The 19674-nt window shown below is 45.0% G+C and overlaps 3 protein-coding genes across 3 annotated transcripts; all 3 read right to left on the minus strand.

Annotated features, from left to right (window-relative positions):
* Positions 1-11828: 11828 nt before the first annotated feature.
* Positions 11829-13372, minus strand: LOC117137971 (transmembrane protease serine 9). The gene has a single exon (XM_033299743.1). It carries the CDS (start codon positions 13364-13366, stop codon positions 11924-11926), a length of 1443 nt encoding a protein of 480 aa, XP_033155634.1. The 5' UTR covers positions 13367-13372; the 3' UTR covers positions 11829-11923.
* A 23-nt stretch (positions 13373-13395) lies between these two features.
* LOC117137972 (trypsin delta) lies at positions 13396-14426 on the minus strand. The gene has a single exon (XM_033299744.1). The coding sequence runs from the start codon at positions 14417-14419 to the stop codon at positions 13613-13615; it is 807 nt and encodes a 268-aa protein (XP_033155635.1). The 5' UTR covers positions 14420-14426; the 3' UTR covers positions 13396-13612.
* Positions 14427-14509: 83 nt separating this feature from the next.
* Positions 14510-15392, minus strand: LOC117137973 (trypsin delta). Its single transcript, XM_033299745.1, has one exon. The coding sequence runs from the start codon at positions 15390-15392 to the stop codon at positions 14634-14636; it is 759 nt and encodes a 252-aa protein (XP_033155636.1). The 3' UTR covers positions 14510-14633.
* Positions 15393-19674: the final 4282 nt, after the last annotated feature.

Here is a 19674-nt window from a genome sequence, read left to right on the forward strand (position 1 = left end):
TTCAATTTAATCAAGCTTGTATTATCTATACTCACATTTTGCAAATATTATTGATTTATATGAAACAAAAACATGTTATCGACCTGTAAATATGCCTCCGATTTTATTGCCTCGCCCAAAATGTGATGCTGCTTAATTATCTTAATTGTGATTATCGGTTTTAAAGCCGACCAATAATTTTGGTAGTCTGACACTCTAGCCACTTCGTGTTGCATTCAAGTGGTTTGCCCTAGCAACATGTTGCTGGCAGGCGGCCAACGTGCAACAGCTGCAACAAACATGCAACCGCAATTTGTAAATGTTGTGACAGTTAATTTTGACAAATTTGTTTGAAGTTTATCACTTATTGATGACACCGGCGATAACAACGGCAACTATTTATGGGTTGCCAATCGAATTTCGGGGTTGCATAACTAATTATGAGGTTGCTGGCCAAATTAGTTTTCGACCCGGCTCCCCCTGTTAATTGTAAATGGCCACAAAAATTTCATTTTTTATTTCAAACCCATCGGTTGTTGGTGCTGTTAATGCAGCTGCAGCTGCGTTTGGTTTTGGCTAACTCGACGCTCCATTTGAGGTTTTATTTGCTGCCAAAGTTACCATAAAGCCTGATTTTATTGGGCCCTCGCATGTGTTTGTTTCGGGTTTTTCCAGCCAGATTAAAAACTTTTCCCATTACGGAAAAATTAACAACTTTCTGCTGTAGCCACTGCCATTTGCCCGTTTTGTTTGCTGCGGGCCACTTCTTGACCGTTGCGATAGAGAAATGCAGAAATTGTTGCACACGCCGTAGTTGCAGCCACTAAATTTTCTAAAATATACCAGTTTCCCATGGACGCCTAGCAGCCCTTGGCTTCATTGACTCGGGGGCGGGGCACGGTTCGGGGGGCGTGGCAGCTGCAAGCGTTCGGCTCCATTTAGCCAGCATGTATGCTTGATGGCCAATGCCTTTAAGGTGGTCACTTAAAGGCCAATGAATTTGTGAGACGGATAAGATTTAATGCTCTTGTGAATGCGGAACAATCAGGTAAAAAGCTTGCAGTTTAGATATAGTATAGATATTTACATGTAAAAAACTGTATGTCTACTTGAAACTTTGAAACTTTTGGAACTTAGGAACCATAGATATTGCTTCTTTGGATGACCTCTTGTCAGACTTTCCACGTAATTGGGCAACCAAAACTCATAAATGACACTACTAGTTAGTTGCAGTCTATTTAAAATAGTATATATTGATCAATATAGTTAATAACAAACGCTATTGTTGGGATAATTATCCGGTCATTTAAGGTTGTAGAAGCTCACAAGCAAAATACTAATTGCTCGCCATCGAGGTGTGCAATTTTGTGTTGCATACGCACAGGCGTCAGTCAATTTCACTTATGGCATGCGAGCTTCACCCATCGCCCATGCCCATCCATTCAAGCCCATCCCCCCGCCCCCTTTGGACCATCGAATGTGCACTCTAAGCCAAATGCCGAAGTGGTAAACAATGTGCAAATGCCTTTGCTGCCTGGCCTGTGAGTAAAATTAAAACAATAAACGGTTCGAGTGGGTTTCGGGGTGGCGAATGCAAGGCAATCTCCGTCTGGGCCGTAAAAGTTTTTGAATACCTCAATTGTTGCCGCAACAATGGGCGGAGATTCCCCCCCTTTGTGTTCCGTTTTTGGAAGGCTGATGAGAGTGAGTGAGGGATGGTTGTGGGAGGGGGGCAGGTGGCAGGTGAAGAGGGTGGTGGCAGCTTGGTGGCTGGTCAACTAGCATTTTACCTTTTAGGCAGCTCTCATGCATGAAATTGAAAGAGTAGCAATTGATTGAAAATTTGCCGTGAACCAGGTTTTGCAGAATATACAGACCAAATAAGGATAATGGCTGTAGCACGAAAATTGCGGTTCACTTGATATTTTTGACGTAATTTGAATTTTTCGCAGAAAACAAAAAAACAAAACGAATTTGAAACGAGAAAAATGGAAATTTCAGTGGGGGAGGGGGGACGAGATGGAAAGCAGCCAGGATAAATTGATAACGCAGCAATATTACGCATATGCCACGGATATTTAGTATCTGCGGGAGGCGCCGGGGGCGTGGCCGCTAAGCAGAGACGGATAGAGGAAATAAGCAGTGCAGAGGTTCCAACCCACTCGGAGTCAACTAATCCGGCTGGCAAACATTACGGAAATGTGGCAAAGAGCACAGCGCATTTTGGCGCATTTCACTTTTCAGGATTATTTAGAATTTATGCATAAACAAGCAAAAGGACGTTACCCAAAGTCATTTGTTTAAGTCAGCCATGTGAGTGGAAAAGTGGAAAGTGCTGGGTAGCGAGCGGGAAAAGCCGGGCCATTTATAGCCATCTCGTCTGCTGTCTCCCGGCTGTCAGGCAGCCTTTGTTCTGCCTTCATTTTTATTGCCACTAGCGAAACAATTTCACATTCGCCACTTACCCGGCGGAGAGTCAACTTGCAAATTGCCGAAACGCCCAGCGAGGCTGCTACCCCTTTCTCCACTCTCCTTTTCAAATTGGGCAAAAGGCCTACAAAATGTTGCACGTCCTCGTGCATAAAAGAACAGACATCTTGAGGCAATCCAAAGCCAGGAGTGCAACGAAAGTCCGACTTGGCTGACACTTGGTTCCGTCCTTGCTGTCGTTGCCGGAACTGGTCATTAGCATTCGGATTGGTGGCCCTCGCCTTCTCACCTGCTCTTCCTAAGTGGCCGGCAAAAGGTCACAGTCAGAGTCACGTGGCCATGTTTATTAAATAATTTATCGGACCGCTTTCACCTGGATTTGTGTGACAAAATAAAGAGAGATTTGTTGCCTTCGTAGGGTGAAAGTTATCTTACGAAACTTAAAGTTTAACTTCGTGTTTTTCATATGAAATAACGAAGAGGTATGTTTTTAAAAATCCATCATAGACTCTGCAATCTATTTCACATCCCTATGTTGCTATTGCCTTTAAAGGGCTTTTCGAGCACACTTGCGTATAAATCTTCTCATGGTATTGGTCTGGTTGTCAAAAGTGGTTTGGTAGTACCTCGATAGACCCTCCCCAATTTGAAGACTCATTTTCATCTGGGGATGAGCCTGCCACGCCCCCCGACAAGCTGCACTAATTGAGAGATTCGGAAAGTTGGCTGCGAGAGGGGCTCGGATGGTATCAGACATCAGGTTGGTTTGCCGTTGTCATACATGGCGTATACGTCATATGGCAATTTTGTGCGACGACCGAAACTATGAGTGCAATTGAAGTTACTTCTCGAGGATTGCAGCACTTGAATTGTCCTTTGGATGTTGACAAACCAGCACGCAGTCCCTTGGCCAGAGCCAGAGGGGGGTGGGATGGGGAAGGGGGGCAGTTGTCCTGGTGGGAGCGAGACGGGGAGAGCTCTCTGTGTCAGAAAGTTGCTGCAATTTTCGACTTGACTTGGCGGCGAGTCGGGGAGTCAGGGCGTCATGGAGTCAGGCAGTCAGGCAGCCAGGCAGTCAGGGATTCAAGGAGTCGAAGAGTCGAGGCTCTCAAGACTTGCCGAGTCCGCTCGCCGACAAGTTATTTTATTGATAAACTTTTTGCCGACTGCAAAAGGGGGCGTAAGTCAGGGTGGGTGGAATCGCTGATTCGCCGGTTCGTTCGCCGACTCTTTTGACATTTTCTGCTTTCTGCTGCTGTCTTCACATTGTTTGGCTTAAATGGCATTAAATCCTTTTAATGCTGGGCTGCCAGAGGGGCCCGGAAGCGGGCACTTTGGGGAAATCAATTGTGCTGATTGTCCTGCAATTGAGCTGCCACCCCATCCCGCATTGTTTTTTCTCCTTTTTTTTGACCGATTTCTCTCGACTTTTCTTCGCCTGAGTGTTTATTTTTTTGCGCCCGACACTTGGGCACATTATCCGTTCGGGCCAGCTGAACAGCTGAACAGCTGAAAAGCTGAAGGCAAATTGAAAGATTTCTATGGCAAAACTGTTGCACGAACACAGAGTGTGCTACGGTATGCCTGGACATCTTCATTGCCATTTGATGGCCTGTGACTCGCAGGCTCCAGCATCCAGGAAATCGAGAATCCTTGAAGCCAACCCAAAGCACCTGCAATGTGTGCGCGTGTCGGAATTCTCGGGCCCGTCTTTATTGCCACTTTCGAGTTGCATGAAATTAAACCCGTTTTACGAGCAGGAATGCAGGCGTTCTCGCTCTGCAATCTTGAGTCTTTAAGCGGTGGCGTGGTCGTGGATTTGCCTGCTTTTAATTATGGAAATGTGCGGCTGAGCCGAAAGAGCATCGAGTGTTATTAATTACAAACAAAGCGAGAGCCTTGTCAAGGACTCGGCGCTAAGCCAAACCACTCAGCCGCACAGTTGCCCATTAGGCACCGCACTTTTCTGTGTGCGAAAAGGCTAAAAGGCGACTGCAACAAAAGGCCGCAGCCGAAATGCTGCAAATCTTAGTGAAAATGGTGAAAAATCTGGAAAAGCGTGCGGTCACGTGGTGGCCCCCCATTGCCTTTGCCACTCCCCCTGGCCGATAAGAAAACGCTTAGAAAAGCGTGACCACAGCAGCAGGCTCCATCTGAATAGCCGCCACCTGCTCCACGGTCCGTCGTCCAACGTCCATGGTCCAATTCAGGTGGATGCAGTACAACCACGGCCGCAAGATAAACTCCACAAAAGACTGGCGCCGGAGGAAAGCCAAACGGAAAAGCCAAGGAAAACGCAACTTTAGCGAATTTTGCGCTCTCTGCTAAGTTTTTAGTTAGTACTTCTTTTTTAAGATTTTTTTTCATCCTTGCTCCTTTAACCGCTTCGCGTTGAATAAATCATCCTATTTTTTTCGGCATGTCAGTCTTTTCCCTTTTATCCGACTTTGTTTTTCCCGACTTTCCTGCTGCTGCTGGTAGTCATAAAACAATTGACGTTAAATGTGGCTAAATGAAAACTCTGTCAGGAGCTGCAGCTCGGAGAAGACTTTTGTCCATAAGCGATTTTCCAGCCGATTTGAAAAGATTCTCAAACAGACTGCCAGTTGATTCTGAGCAGATTATGCTGGGATCCGAAGGCAAGTGCAAGAGAAGTGGGTTATTTACTCCTCTGTGGGGCAGGTGGTCTGCCTGCAGCTGAGTGTCTCTTCATTCAAAATAAATAAACCGCTTTGCTGTGGCACAATTGACGAATAGAAGCTCAAGTGGTGCAATCAATTCCAGCCATCAATAGTAATAAATTGATACGTCCTCTTCTTTTTAATCCATCAGAAAGCGGACTTTAAATGTTGTTTACCTAGAGAACGTAAGTTCTTATTATTTTGTTTATTTTTAAAACACTCCTTCCGCTACCGAAATCTGAATCCCATTCAACGGTCTTTAGCGTATTTGCTCCTTTAGTTCTTCAGAAACTTTCCTTGAACTGCTCCATTTAAAGTAGTTCCTTAATTTCTGCTGATGCATTTAGCATTGACGTCTGTTTGCTTAGAGAGAATATTCTAGGACTAATTAAGTTCTTGGCTGGAAGGGTTTTGCAGACATTCAGTCTCAGTTAGAGACGCCATTCACATTTAAGCCAGAACTCTCGACCCTCTTAGCTTAGCCTCAAAAGTGTTGCCCTCCTTTGGGCCCACATTGCATTAGTGCTCTGCCTTGAACTTACTCATACTTATGCCGCTGCCAAGAGTCCTTCTAGTCGCTGCTCGTTTTGATTTATGCCAAAAAATAGCTTGGAGTCGAGCTGCACACACTTTCACACACATCCAGACACATCTCCAACCTTTTAATTGGCTTTAATTTCCAACACCCAAACAGATCCTGCAGCCGGCGAGCACGTCGTCCTTCAATGGCTTCTCCTGGCCATTGTTTTGCCGCTTAAGGCCTTTTTGGGGAGCGAAGCTGTCAGGCGGGAGAGCGCTAAAATAAACATACGGTTGCCAAGTTAAACACAGTCACACATTACCCGGTGCACGCAGAGAAAATGGGAGTGGATGTACACTCTAGAAATCAGTGCGAAGTATATTGTATAAGAGAACTCATATATGAGTCGCTTAATAAGAATTGGAAGCACCTTAGAATGCATTGCGACTGTATTTCTCTCTGTGCATATACTAAGCTGACGTGCACGGATGTAGATGTGCGGTGGCACTCACACGCGGACACTTAAGTTGCCAACAAGTCAGCGGTGAAGGCTTCGCCCCTTGGTTCCGCCCACCGCCTTCACTCTTTTCCGCAGGACGAGCCGTTAAGGCTACGGCTGCTGTGTGCCGCTGCTCAAATATTTACATTCCATTTAGGCGCCGGCCTGTCTGGGATGTCCTTCTGGCCCGTCTCCTGTTGACTAAAGCACTTCATCTTCATTTCACAGTTATTTTCAACTTCATTTGTGCGGCAAATAGGTGAACAAATACGCTCACTCAGCCGCACCAGCCACCAGGACCTGCTCCGCCTCCATGCCCCACATCCCCACAGATCCTGGCATCCTGTTATCCCAGTTTGGCGGGCAGCACGCCGCCTTGGCATTAATATGTGCCGTCGTAACTGTGTCACGGTGTCGTTTAACTTATTAGCCTCCTTGGCTTCTTGGCTCGTTGGCTCCATGGCAGCCCCAGCCGCAAGTTGGCCAGATCCTGTGGCCTATTTGCATTAGCTAAAGCATTTTTCCCTTTTACCTTAGATTGGGGATTATTAGCTGAGGGGCGGCCAGACGGGTTAACCTTAAGTTTATAATTTGTTTAAAAATTAAAATATTGATTTTCAAATCGTAGTAGTAGAAGTTACTAAAGGAAATATTTAAGCTGCACACAGTTAGCTTATAAATTAAATATGAACATGAAATGTTTCTTTGTTAAGTGGCGACTAAACCACTTGATTAAGTGCTAAGCTTTCTAGCTTTTCTTTATTAGCTAACCTAGTGTATACACTTGTTCGGTGGCCCAATTACATTCGAGCAAGTTTTCCAATCCAGGTTTTTTCTATTTGCTGATGGGGTTGACAAGTCGGGCGCAAAAAATGTTGGTTAGCCGAACCGAGAAATTTTCGCCAAGTGGCAGACGAGACGGCGGACGCGGTGGGGTGGGGCGTTCAGGAAGGGGGCGTGTCGGGGGCGCAGATTAAATAATTCATTAAGGCAACTCGACTGTCGTCGGCTTCTTCGTCCTCGAGATGTTTTGATAAGCAAGGGGTAATTAAGCCCAGAGCAGCTAGCTGCGCTGAGTGTTGGCCGTAAAATTTGTTGGCGGAAAGTTTGTTCGCGCATAGATGACATGAATTTAAATAGGAATTAAATTAAAATGAGTCGCCGGCAGCGCAGCGGCCGCAACAATCACGGCTTAAATTGTGCAGCAAATTCGCTGATAAGGGGGCATGACGACGGGGTCAGTGGGAAATATATTTAATAGCTGTGCGAAATTGGCGCAGCTTGTAAACACACACAGGGCCAGAAAGCCAAGGCAACTGCGACTGTAACTGCAATTAAAAGCCAGCCAGATAGTGCACGGGTGTGCGTGAGTATCTGTGTGAGTGTGCATTTATGCTGTGCACACAGCTGCATGTGCAGATGTACCGAGAGAAAATGCGAGCAACTAGTTCGATTAATATTTGGATAAAGAACGTTAGTGCTGAATCATTCGTAAATTCTTATTGTATGAGTAAAATATTAAGTTGCATTCATTTATTTAAATTTATAACTGAATTGCAGCTGGTAGAGAGTTGTGCATTTTTTATTGCATTAATAATTACTTGTTTTTAGTGTATGCGTACGTGCACTTCATATGCATGACAATGTCATGGCAACTTGTAAGGCAACACCACTTATCCTGCCCCGCCCCCTTTCTTCCCTTGCAGATTTATTGCAGCCGGAAAAGGACCTCCTTTCACGCATACCGCTTCGGTGTGTTTGCCATTGGGCTTTTTCAGTTTTTTCCAATATATTTCGGAGATGGCCCATTGTTGGCCTTGGCACCACAATCCGCCATTCGATGGCGGCCCAACCGCTGAAAGTAACTAAGTTGCCGATGCAGTTGCATTCTCTGCAGGAGTTGCATTGTTCAACTGTATTTACACTAAGAATTTATAATGTATTATTGTTTGTAGCATTTGTTTCAACACAACTGCAGTGCAAATAGAGAGACAATATTGTTTGAATACTGAATTTGTAAGATAATGCAATTATAAACTTGTTAAATCTGCTTACAGAAATAATTTAATTTATAGTGGTGATTATTGGCCACTTTGTTGCATTATTTGTATAAAACCTCACATGTGCCACAGCATAGCAGGTGACCTCGTCAAAGTCAAAGGTAAAACAATAGCCGAATGCAGCGCAGAAAAAGGCAGCTAATTACGGGCCAACGGAGCTCAACCGCATTGCCATGGCTTCCGATTGACATGGTTTTGTCATTAGTGCGGCGGAGTCTGCAGAGTGCATTAAATTCCGCAAAAATCCAGAGACTTTAAGGACCGTCCCGTACCGATGCGAACCGAACCGAACAGCATGCATTGATTTATTGCCATTCTGAGCCGCCGCTACCAGGTCCAACTCCCTTTTGGCCAAGGACCTCGCTCATCTGCTGGGGCGCCGGTTTGCTCGCCGGTGCATGAATGTCACTGCCGAGCCAAATGGACAAGACAAGCGGCGTGGCAGGCGGACGGCCAGAGCCAGCGAAAGGGTTAAATGGCACTGAACATTGGCCAAAAGCGGACCGGCAACAAATAACAAACCGGAAGATGGAGAGCCGCAAAAAGCGTACCAAAGAAATCAGCGCACGTTAGCAATTAATAATGGGGGAGTCGGGGACCCAAAGTTTTTCCACATTCCCTGGCTTTCCCTGCCGGATCGTCCTGCGTATGGGGACCTAAAAAAGATGCCACCAAGAGGAGGAAAGAAGTAGAAAGTAGTGGAACCGAAGCAACCAAAGTAAACTAAAGGAAGATTCCAAAGCCAGCAATCAGTGTAAAAATCGAGAAAGCCAATAAATATTCAAAGGTCAAAAGAAATGAAGTACGAAAGCACGCGAAAAGAAATATATTTATATTTCAAAACTTAAATTAATAATTTTATTTTAAATTCAAAAAGTTTTGGTGTTAGTTTGTTTTGTCTTCACTTTTGCTTAGTACTCAATTTTTGAAAATTTAATTTTACAGTTTTCCTTTTAGTGTTCGACTGCCAATTTAAAGGGTCATTAAAGCCGCTGGCTGCTGACAGTTGGATAATGCAAAAAATTAAGTGCCACGTCCGTCCCGCCACGCCCACTCCAACACCCGCCCCCTCACAAACACACACACACGCACACCCAGTAGCCAGCGCACATGGTTGTCATATGTAATTATTAATTTCTAAAAAGCCATTCAGAAATAATATAATTTGAAAATGCGCGCGACGACGTGCCCGCCGCCAAATGTCTCTGATTGTCCGGGGATCCGGAGTCGCCGGGGGGATTTTGGGGTCGAGGGGATTCGGAGTCGGGTGGAGCCGGAGCGGAAAGCGGGTGGAGCACGGGCACGGGCAATGGCCAGCGGGCGACTGCTCAGTTACAAATGTTGTTAGGATGTTAATTTATGTGTGTGCCCCCCTCCGGCAGGACGAATCAATATTCCAGCGGCGAAAGGACATATGCCGAATGGCCAGAAAGGCAACGCGCTGCATGTGTTTTGATTTAAAAGCTCACGCACACACGCAACTAATCCTAATTTAAATGTTTTCGCCCCGTTTTTGGCTTTCGAATAAAGGGGGGAATTTAATTGTTCCGCCGAAAGTGCAAAAAAAAAAACGAGGGAATGAAAGGAGCACCGCTTTTGCATAACAAATTCAATTAAATAGGCAAGTGCATGAATTAAAAACATATTATGCTTAATTGGAAAATGAAAATTCGGTTAAAATAATATATGAATGAGGTAAAAAATGGGCGCAACAAAAAGCGCTTAAATATTTAATCGCCTGCGTGCGGCGGAACAAAAAGAGCGCATTATTTCGGAATAAATATCACAATTTAAACACTTTCATTATGTGCACTAATTTAGGCATTCAATCTATATATACTCAGCCAGCTAATTAAACTTTGTTCTTAAGCACTTCGATCGACTTGCAAGCGTTGAAAACTCTGGGCCATAAATTGTTGCAATGTTGGCCATAATAATTCTACTTTCCGCCACAAATCTCCGCAATTCCCAAAATAGTTTTCAAAGCGCGTCAACAAATTTATTTGTGCGCTGCAAAGTAAAAAGGCCAACAAAACTATTTTGTGCAAACAAGTTAAATCAAATATATTGCTTCGATTTGCCGCCCTGCTCTTTTTGCCGTAATGGCTTTTGTTTCGTTTCGTTGCCGGCCAATTGCCAAACACCAAGTTCAACAGCAATTAAAATGGCTTTCAGAAAGGGAAAATCAAATAATAAAGGCGAATGCGAAGGATGCACCCGACAAGAATGAAAGAAATAAATGCATCTGACCAGCGGCAAGAGCAACATTTCGGCTGCTTATCTTCTAGTTGCTGCTAGTTAACAAACAACCCGAAATCGCCAACAACTAACAACTACGGAAAGTCGCCGCGCGAGGGACTCCACCATCCCACGAAAAGTTTGCTTTGGCCAAAACGGAGCATTTCGCTCGTCCAAGAAGCCATAAAAATGTTGCACACGCGGCGGGGTGATGCTAAATGGGTGGACCGGAGCGTGAGGTACAGTGAAAGCAACGCAAAGAGGACAAAACTCAATGGCGAAGAAAATAGTTAAGTTGAGAGTAAGTTCGTTAGTTAGTTAGTTCTGATAATTAAATACTCAGTTTTTTGATTTCTCAATTACAAGAAGTTTCAGTTATCGAGTTGCTACTGTCACAGCTCAAGTGTTAAAAAATCATACCTAATTTCCATGCTATCACTTTAAACATGTAGCTTTCCTTAGTTCCCATAAATAAGTTAGTTCTCATTATTGAGTTTTCACTGTCTTTCGGCGTTGGTTTGTGCACGTAAATCGCTGTAATAGAAACATTGCATTTTATTGCAGTTGTCTCCGTTCTCCTGAATGTCCTTGCGTTCGTTTCTGCCCCTTCGAATCCCTTTTTTTTGTCTTTGGGCCAATAACATTCTGATAAATGGTCAGAACGGCTTTCGTGTCGATGTCCTTGAGGCAGGAGCATCAGCACTGGATCTGGAGCAGCTGCCCACTCCTGCAGATATTTGTCTAAGCAGAGTGAACTTTTCAATTTGCACTAAAAGTATTTTCCTTTCCTTCCGAGTTCCAAGCCAACCTGGCCCAAGTAAGCCCCATGTCCCCAGATCTTGATTTTGCCAGCCCGAACGTGGCGAACTAAACCTGAACGCGGTTGCACTTGCCACAAATGGATGCAGCCAGCTGCCAGGCGGCTTTATAAATGGTGTCAGCCTGAGGGGACTCTTCATCACGAGCTGCCACCGCAGGAAGTCTGCAACTTTTTCTCCCTCGATTTGTCGCTGGCTTTTTGCTGGCCGACCAAAAAATAAACTTTAATTAACTTAAGCAATTCTATCAAGCTCATTTGGCTCTAATCCTATCTTGAACAACTCAAGGTGGAGCGCTTAACCAGAGGTTATCTGATTTGCTTCTATATATCTTGACCATCTGCAACTGCCATGTCATTTCTGGAAAATTTTATCGTATTTTTTTGTTAAAGGGTATTTCGGTTTTGTCATACCGCGCTTAGGTGCTTCCATTCTGCTTCTGTTTGACTTGACCAGCATGAATAATGCAAATGTCCAGGGGCTTTTTTAGGTGACATTTCCATAGACACTGCCTTAGACACTCGAAGTGCAGTCCAAGGATTGTGGTTTCGGTGACAGAAAGAACGGAAAACACACGAGGGTAAAACGAGCTAAGCTCGACATGAAAGCTGATGTCACAGTTTCTTTTATTTAGGAGTGTTAATTAGTTAGCTTAAAGTTAAACATTTAAAGGCATTAACTATTCTAGGCTATCTTTATTATCCCTCGGGATCAGGGCTTTCAGTGGATATTGGTGCAGTTTCCGTCATAATCGTAGTTGTTACGCTAGGCGAAGGACTCAACGTAGTAACGGGAGTACTAGATATTGTACTGGCTAAAGTACTGGGGGCATTGCCAGGTACTGTACTGGGTTCAGTACTCGCTATAGTACTCGTCACAGTACTGGGTACAGCAGAAAGTATGGTAGTCGGTTCAGTACTAGGTACAGAACTCGATTCAGTACTAGGTACAGAACTCGGTTCAGTACTAGGTACAGAACTCGGTTCAGTACTAGGTACAGAACTCGGTTCAGTACTAGGTACAGAACTCGGTTCAGTACTAGGTACAGAACTCGGTTCGGTACTAGGTACAGAACTCGGTTCGGCACTAGGTACAGAACTCGGTGCAGTAGTACTAGGTGCCGCACTAGGTATAGTAGTAGGCACAGCACTGACTAAAGTACTCGGTACAGTAATGTCTTCAGTACTAGATACTGTACTAGGCAAGGTACTAGATATGGTACTGGATACGGTACTGGTGGAAGGTTCAGTACTAGGTTCTGTAACAGGTACTGTGCTGGGTTCAGTACTAGGTACAGTAGCAGCTGTAGTTCTAGCAACAGTGGTACTACTAGCAATAGAAGTACTTGTCGAATCGGTTGTATCCTCGTCTTCGGTGTTCGCGGCTATCCAACCTGTGAACCAAGGTACGTTGGCGAAGACATCTGGCTTGGTGGTGCAGCCGCCTTCGGATAGAATGCCCACTAGTTGTCCATCTTTCACCAAGGGAGCTCCCGTATCGTAGGAGCATCCTCCGGCGCCATACTGAGTGCAGAGGGTAAGGTACGAGATGCCATTGTCCCAGAGGTCGAACCAAACACCCCGATCCGCGGCGCACTGCTCCCGGTTGTAGACGCTGACCCATGCCATCTGCAGATAGTCTGGCAGACTGCCGAAGCACCTGTCCCACCAGCTGCCCCACCAACTGGTGGATCCCCAGCCGGAAACAGTGCACCAGGAACCATCGTCCGGCTCATCCTCTGCTATGCTGATGGGCTGGATACCATCGGAGGTCTTGAGCGGATCGCACAACTTCAACAGTGCCAGGTTGTTATCGAAGCGCCAGCAATTGTACTGCGGGTGATCAATTATTTCACAGACGTCGAGCAGGAATCCAGTTTCATCATAATCGCGGGAGCTGGTGCCCACGCGTACTTCAATTGAACTGTAGGACTGGACACACGAAGCTGCCGTGAGAATGGTGTCTGATGTGATGATGGCCCCACTGCATATAGCAGTGCCATCTATTATCACTTCCGCCTGGTACGGGGCATCTTCAATGTCCACAGCATATCCTCCAATGATGCGGCTTTGGGCATCCAGATCTCCACGAACCGGCCGTAAGAGAGCCGCCAACAGAAATGGAAACACACTCCAAGTCATTATAAAAAACTGATTTTTGGAGCTGCATGTGCGACTCTTTTTATAGGAAAAGTTAGGTAGTCTTCAAGGCTAGAACTCCTTATCTGCAAAGTCATACCTCAAATTGAGTGATGGCTTTACTTCACTTTGAAGCTCTATCAAAACAGGAAGTATTGCGCACTAATCTGCACATAGTCATAGCTCGAAGACAAAATATTTTTTAACAATTAATTGGGAGAACGCAGTTTATCGTACATTTGCTTAAGTTTACTTGGTGTGATTATTCAGCCAGTCCTTGTACCTGATAAGATTGATGTTCACTTCTGGATACTCGGAACAGCCGCCTTTCGTTATAATGCCGAGCAGTTTGCCGTTGTGGACCACAGGTGATCCCATCGCCAAGGAGCAGGCCTCCTTAGCGAACTTCTCGGTGCAGAACAGGTCCTCTGTGAAGTTCTTTTTGGACCAATTGTTTTGCGCCCACAGATCTGTGCACTGCCTGGGGCCAAAGAGCTTAACCTCGGCCTTCTGCAGCATGTAGGCTTCATCGTCCAGACACTTCTTCCAATACATTGCCCACCACCTGAAGGAGGCCCAGCCGTTGGCCGTGACCTTGGCCCCATTAGCCGGAAGCTGGTTGGCCAACTGGATTGCCTGGATCTTTTTGGAGGCCTCGAGCGGTTCGCACAACTTCAATATGGCCAGATTGTGAAGTACTGTCTGGCCGGTGAACTTTTCGTGAACTGTAATGTTGCAGACTTCGACTTCGATGACTCCATCGCTGCGCGTAGTGCTACCCACTCGTACCCGGATCGCCTTGTTCAGGAATCCATCCACGCATTTCCCGGCTGTCACAATGTAACTCAGTTTGTATATCGCTCCGTCGCACTTGGCCTTTTGCTTGATCGAAATGGAAGCAATCCATGGCGCTGTGCTTATGTCCACCGGATGGCCACCAATCGTCGTCCTGTTGCAGTCTTCGCTGTCGTCCTCCTCTGAATCTTCACCTGCATCAGTGTCGCTTTTGGAAAGGACAAAGAGTGCAAGGAGAAGCGGTAGAGCTCGCAGAAGCATTATGCCAAATAAATGTGGATATAGCAGGCTGTTTAAATTGTATAGTATTGAGACCAAGCCTAGCAAATTAATTTGTTTTACTTTACGGTATGTTATAATTTTTCTCACTTTTAGCCAATGTTCTTTATTCTGTGCCTTACAAATTCAACTTAAGTAAATATATACAGAAGGCAAGGTAATATTATCATTAAACTCAACTATTCACAGCAAGACATTAATCCTTCGTATTCGAGTCCAGCCAGTTCGTGTGCCGCAGGATATTTGCGTAGACATCGAGCTTGTTGTCGATGACCAGCGGCGCACCCCTGTCTGTGGAGCAGGCTCCCTTGCCCGGCGACTTGGTGCAGATGGTCAGGTCTGAGATTCCCTTGAGTAAGTAAAACGGTATGACTTTCCAGTCGGCGGCGCACTGCTTTTGGCTAAGGATCCGCACTTGAGTGCCGTACAAGTGGACAGGCAGCTGGAAGCACTTCTCTTCTATCCCGCTGATAATCCTCTTGTCTATGATAAGGTCGAGGAAATGGCCCGATCTGCCGCCGCAGCCAGTAACATTGGCTCGGGAATTATCTTCTGGTTTTTTGTTGGCCCTCTCAATTGGCTTTATTTCATCGGTGGTTTTGAGTAGCTCGCAGGTTTTCAATAGAGCCAGGTTATTGTCGAAGCGCCAGCTGGAGTACTGGCTATGAACTTTGACCTCGCAGATTCCGACATTCGATCCACCAGTGCCGCAACTGCTGGTTCCCAACCTGACTTGTATGCTCCTGGCACTGTAGCCATCCACACACTTGGCGGCAGTCAGGATGTAGTTCTTCGAGATAATGACGCCACCGCACTTAAGCTTCGAATCGACTATGATGGAGGCATGCCACGGGGCATCCTTAATGTTGACAGTGTTTCCGTTTATGATCCGCTGATCTCCGAGAGCCAACCAAGGCAGAGCCGCAATCTGCAGGAGGATTAGTGGGGCTAACATTCTCTTCAACTGACTTTCGTAGAGGGCGTGCTCCTCTTTTTATAGGATTCGTTGTTAATTAAACTAAATAGCTTTGGAATACTCTTCTTATCTAACTTTCGAAGAATCTGTTTTGTGATATAAGAATATATAGTATTGTATGAGTATAAGAATATATAGTATATAGTATAATATACATTACAATGTATTACAATCCATATTGGCATTCGAAACATTTTGAATGATAAATACGTCCTGGCCAATCGATTGAATATAAAACCGAACTATTATACGTTCAATTGGTAATCCATATATATGCCCAAATTATAAAGTATAATTTAAGCAGCCGCATCGATTCTTTTCGCTTAGAACGGCTTTGCACCCGTCCTCCGATTTGAGACAAAACTCACCAGCCATTACACTAAGCCGCTTAAATATTTGAATAATTCCCGCGGAGTAAAAAAAAGTGAGTGACTGAAATATAGCTGGACATTTCCATCAAGCGATATTTGCATGTATTTATGCAATTTTACATGAATGCAGATTTAAATCTGGGCAATGTTTAGCAAAATGTCGAAATAAATACTTTCATGGAGGAAAGTGGCAGGGGGCATGGGGCATGGGGCATGGGGCAAGTAAACAAACATTTTGACGATTCGCCATGTCAAGTGGGTCGGTTTCGCAGCCAGGCAGGCGGATTAAAATGGATTACAACTGAATTATTTGATAATGTCCCAGCAGATGCAACACATCGCATTGCGTTCGCCCCGAATCGCATTTAATTTTTATCAATGTGAAAATCATTTTTGGTTGCTGGGTTTTTTATTACCATTTTATTGGGTTTTTTTCGGCGGACTGAATCGTGTTTTCAATTTGCCCCTGGATCTACGTTTTTTTTTTGGTAAAAAACCATTTGCCAGGCTCTTTTTGTAGTCAAATATTGTTTGGGTGTGCTTTTTTTTTAGCTCTATTTAATTGATTTTATTTACGCAAAATCAGGAAAGCTTGTTCGCTTTATATGGGGCTTTAATTATTTTAGTTAATTGGATATATTCACGTTCTATTCATGATCTCTTGTAAAACTGTTATGTTCAAAAAAAATAATTAATTATGTTAAAAGCAAGAGTGCCTTTCTCAACATTTTATAATTTTCAACAGATTGGCTAAGCAAGGCCAATTTTCAAATGACCTCAATTGGTTTTGTTTTTTGCTGCCTAATGAATGTTTCAGTTTTGGCAACATCGCTAACGCCATAGACGTCCATCGATGGCCATTTCCAGCTCGATCCAGCTGCTCCTCCATCTCAATCAGCCTTTGGCTCATACATAACCCAGTAAATCCTTTTCCAGCTCGATGGCATCGTTGCCAATTTTCACACCAGCGACAATTACTCAAACCGTTGGCAACAACAAAAACATGGGTCACCACTGTCCTCGTCCTCGCTCCCTTCTCCCTGACCCGCTTTTCCCGGACTTTTCCCGCGCTTTTCCCGCGCTTTTCCCGCGCTTTTCCCGCCCCCGCAGTCACAGCTCGCCACTCGGAATCGAGGGAGCCGGCAAAACAATCGTTGACAAAAATATTTGCATGCACTCTGGGTGCACTTGTCCGAATCGCCGTGCTGGGGCTGCAGCTGCTCCTCCGCGCTGCTGTGCCGCGTGTGTTGCCATCGGCGGCGGCGCATTAAATATGCAACACCTATGACAGCAAGCCGCTTGACATTTAGATCCGAGGGCACGGGACTGGAGACCCATTCCAGTTTTAAGCTGGAGCGAATGCCCGCACTAAAGTTTTGCCAGCAATTTGCAGCTAAATTTGTCAAAAAACCAGAAACTTGGCCGGCTGAGAAATTATGACTTCCGCAATTGTTGGTGGAACAAAGGGAATCCAGCGCAGTGCCAAAGTGTGACCGACCCGAAACAGTTCAAAAGGCAACTGTTGCTCTTGAACCTTTGGAAAATCCACCGCTTCAAATGCCACCCCCCACACGGCAAAGTTTTCAAATAGAAAATGTTTAATTTCCCCAAAGACAACGTCGATGCTGCTGCTGCTTTTCCGAAAACGCAGCGTTTTCCCACCCAGGCCAAGGAAACTTTCTTACATATTTTACAATAGATCTTCGTGTGTGTGAGTGAGGGTGTGTGTGGGTGTGTGCGCGCGTGTGTGTGTGGGTGGGTGCAACAGTGCAGCCGAAAAAGTTTCTCCTTTCCCGGGCGGAAAGTTAGCTAAGACAAACGCCCCGAAAACACCCACATCGCTCAGTTGCCAGCGCCCATCGCTGAGCTTCCGGGTCGAACTTGTTAGTTTGCCATATAGCGTCGAAAATTATATTATTTTAAACTTTTCAAATGTCACCAGAGAGTCAGAAATTTCACCGAAAGTCGGTGACAAACTCCTGTTGTTGCGCCTCTCCTTCATTGTGTTCGTTAATTAAACATGTTGTCCCCACGAAGCGCACAATAAATCGAACTCAGCGGGCGAAAAAGAGGAAAATTGAAAATTAACTGCATTATCTGATCGAACGGGGTAATTAAATGTGGCAATCAATTCAGGTCAATCAAACGCCTAGTAATGGCCACAATGGCATTACAAGTTCCAAAAAACAGGCAGTTATGCATTTTATAAATGTTAACTCGCTATAAATGTCAGCCATGTCCGCTAGCCAAAGCCATTTGATTTAATAAATATCTTTAAAAGTGTATTGTTTGCCAAAAATTCATTTTATAGACATTGTTCAATTTGAATACGATTTTTGTCATGAATATACATGCGACACTACAGCACTATTGTTAACTGGCAACTTTATTTTATTTCATATAGTTTTGTGTAGTATTAGTTTTGTTCTGCTTTCTTCTGGAGTTCCACATTTTCTGGTTCTTTTGAAGTCGTTATCAATTTGTGTACTGCACCAGTCATACTTGCAATCTCGGAATCAATTCAGAGTTGTTCTTATTCTCATTTCTCCCATGGAGCCCATTACAATCTAAAACTGTCGCAAAATGTTACAATGCGATCAAAGCAAAACTTCAGCAGTGCTGGCAAACATAGAAAAAAGGGAACGAAAAGCTCCACAATGGAAGCTGCCTCGCAGTTATGGTGCACAATCAAAGTGGCAACATCGTCGGCGGCAACTGCAACACAAATTGCTCGGCGGCAGGGCCTTTTCTGTTTGCAGAGTTCGGTTGACACCCCGCCACTTGCCACGCGACAACTAGCTGGAAGGCAGCCAGCCATCAGCCATCAGGCAACGAGCCATCCAGCCATCCAGCCATCTAGCCATCTAGCCATCTAGCCATCCAGGCGGCCAACAAGTGTTTAGCGTTTTGTTTTCAGTGCAATTAAAAAGCGCCTACACGCCTGACACGCCCCCTCAAGTGTTGGCAGTCGCTGCTGTTGACAAACAAACAGCAAAAGGCCACAAAAGACACAAAGGGGGCTGCGTTCCAACACTTGAGTTCTGTTTTTTAGCAGTCGGCCACAGCCGCGTCTCTTTTGCTCGCCAGCGGCGCCTGGGGATATGCACCACAAATGGCTGGCGTCGAGCACTGCGTATACGTGATATGTGGCAGAGGGGCGTATACGTAATGCGAGGGGAGAGCCGCTGAAAGGCTGGGAAGGCTGCTGAACCTAGCTGGCCTAGGTCTGAATTAGCATAATATGCCATAATGGCAGTTTTTTAACATAAGTGTATGTTGGGTTTCTAAGCCAAAAGGCCTGCCTTTGTGGCTGCGCAGTGCAATGGATGGATGGTTTGATTTTAAAATAATTTAATAACTTTGTGGCCAGACAGAATGGGTCTGCTCAGATGCAGGCGGGCCGAAGAAGGGATTGACAAGGCGGAAAACATTTTGCCTGGCAAGGCCTAAAACACGCTTGAATTATTCAAAGCATGTAACTGATGAAGCAGAAACGAGACGAGAACCAAAAACTAGAACTCCAATTTCAATGTTTGAGTATTTTTGAGTGCTACGTGTTATAGATATGTGTTATGTGTATGCTGGCAGACTGGCAGCGTTTGCCACAAGTGCGTTCGGTACACTGAGGGAAAAATTAAGTAAGACCTTGAATTGTAAGATCTTAAACAAAGGTATTAAGGATAAGCAGAACAAGCAAAGCATTAGAATGCATAAGAAAGCAAAGCATTTTATTGAAATACCAACTATCCACTCCGTTTCTCCGAGTGCATTTGTGTGTGCGTGCGAGTGCATTGCCTATTATGCTACCAAATGAAAGTGGTAATAAATTGGACAAGATGTTGCCATAAACCACACCACGACAAGCCACAGCAGGCCTTTGCTAGACAGGC

Source organism: Drosophila mauritiana, chromosome 2R, assembly GCF_004382145.1.
Source record: "Drosophila mauritiana strain mau12 chromosome 2R, ASM438214v1, whole genome shotgun sequence".
In the NCBI taxonomy this organism is placed as follows: Eukaryota; Metazoa; Arthropoda; class Insecta; order Diptera; family Drosophilidae; genus Drosophila; species Drosophila mauritiana.

Bases quoted from the DNA above. Each gene is read 5' to 3' on its own strand.
- LOC117137971 (XM_033299743.1), bottom strand. From the start codon at position 13,366: ATGACTTGGAGTGTGTTTCCATTTCTGTTGGCGGCTCTCTTACGGCCG.
- LOC117137972 (XM_033299744.1), bottom strand. From the start codon at position 14,419: ATGCTTCTGCGAGCTCTACCGCTTCTCCTTGCACTCTTTGTCCTTTCC.
- LOC117137973 (XM_033299745.1), bottom strand. From the start codon at position 15,392: ATGTTAGCCCCACTAATCCTCCTGCAGATTGCGGCTCTGCCTTGGTTG.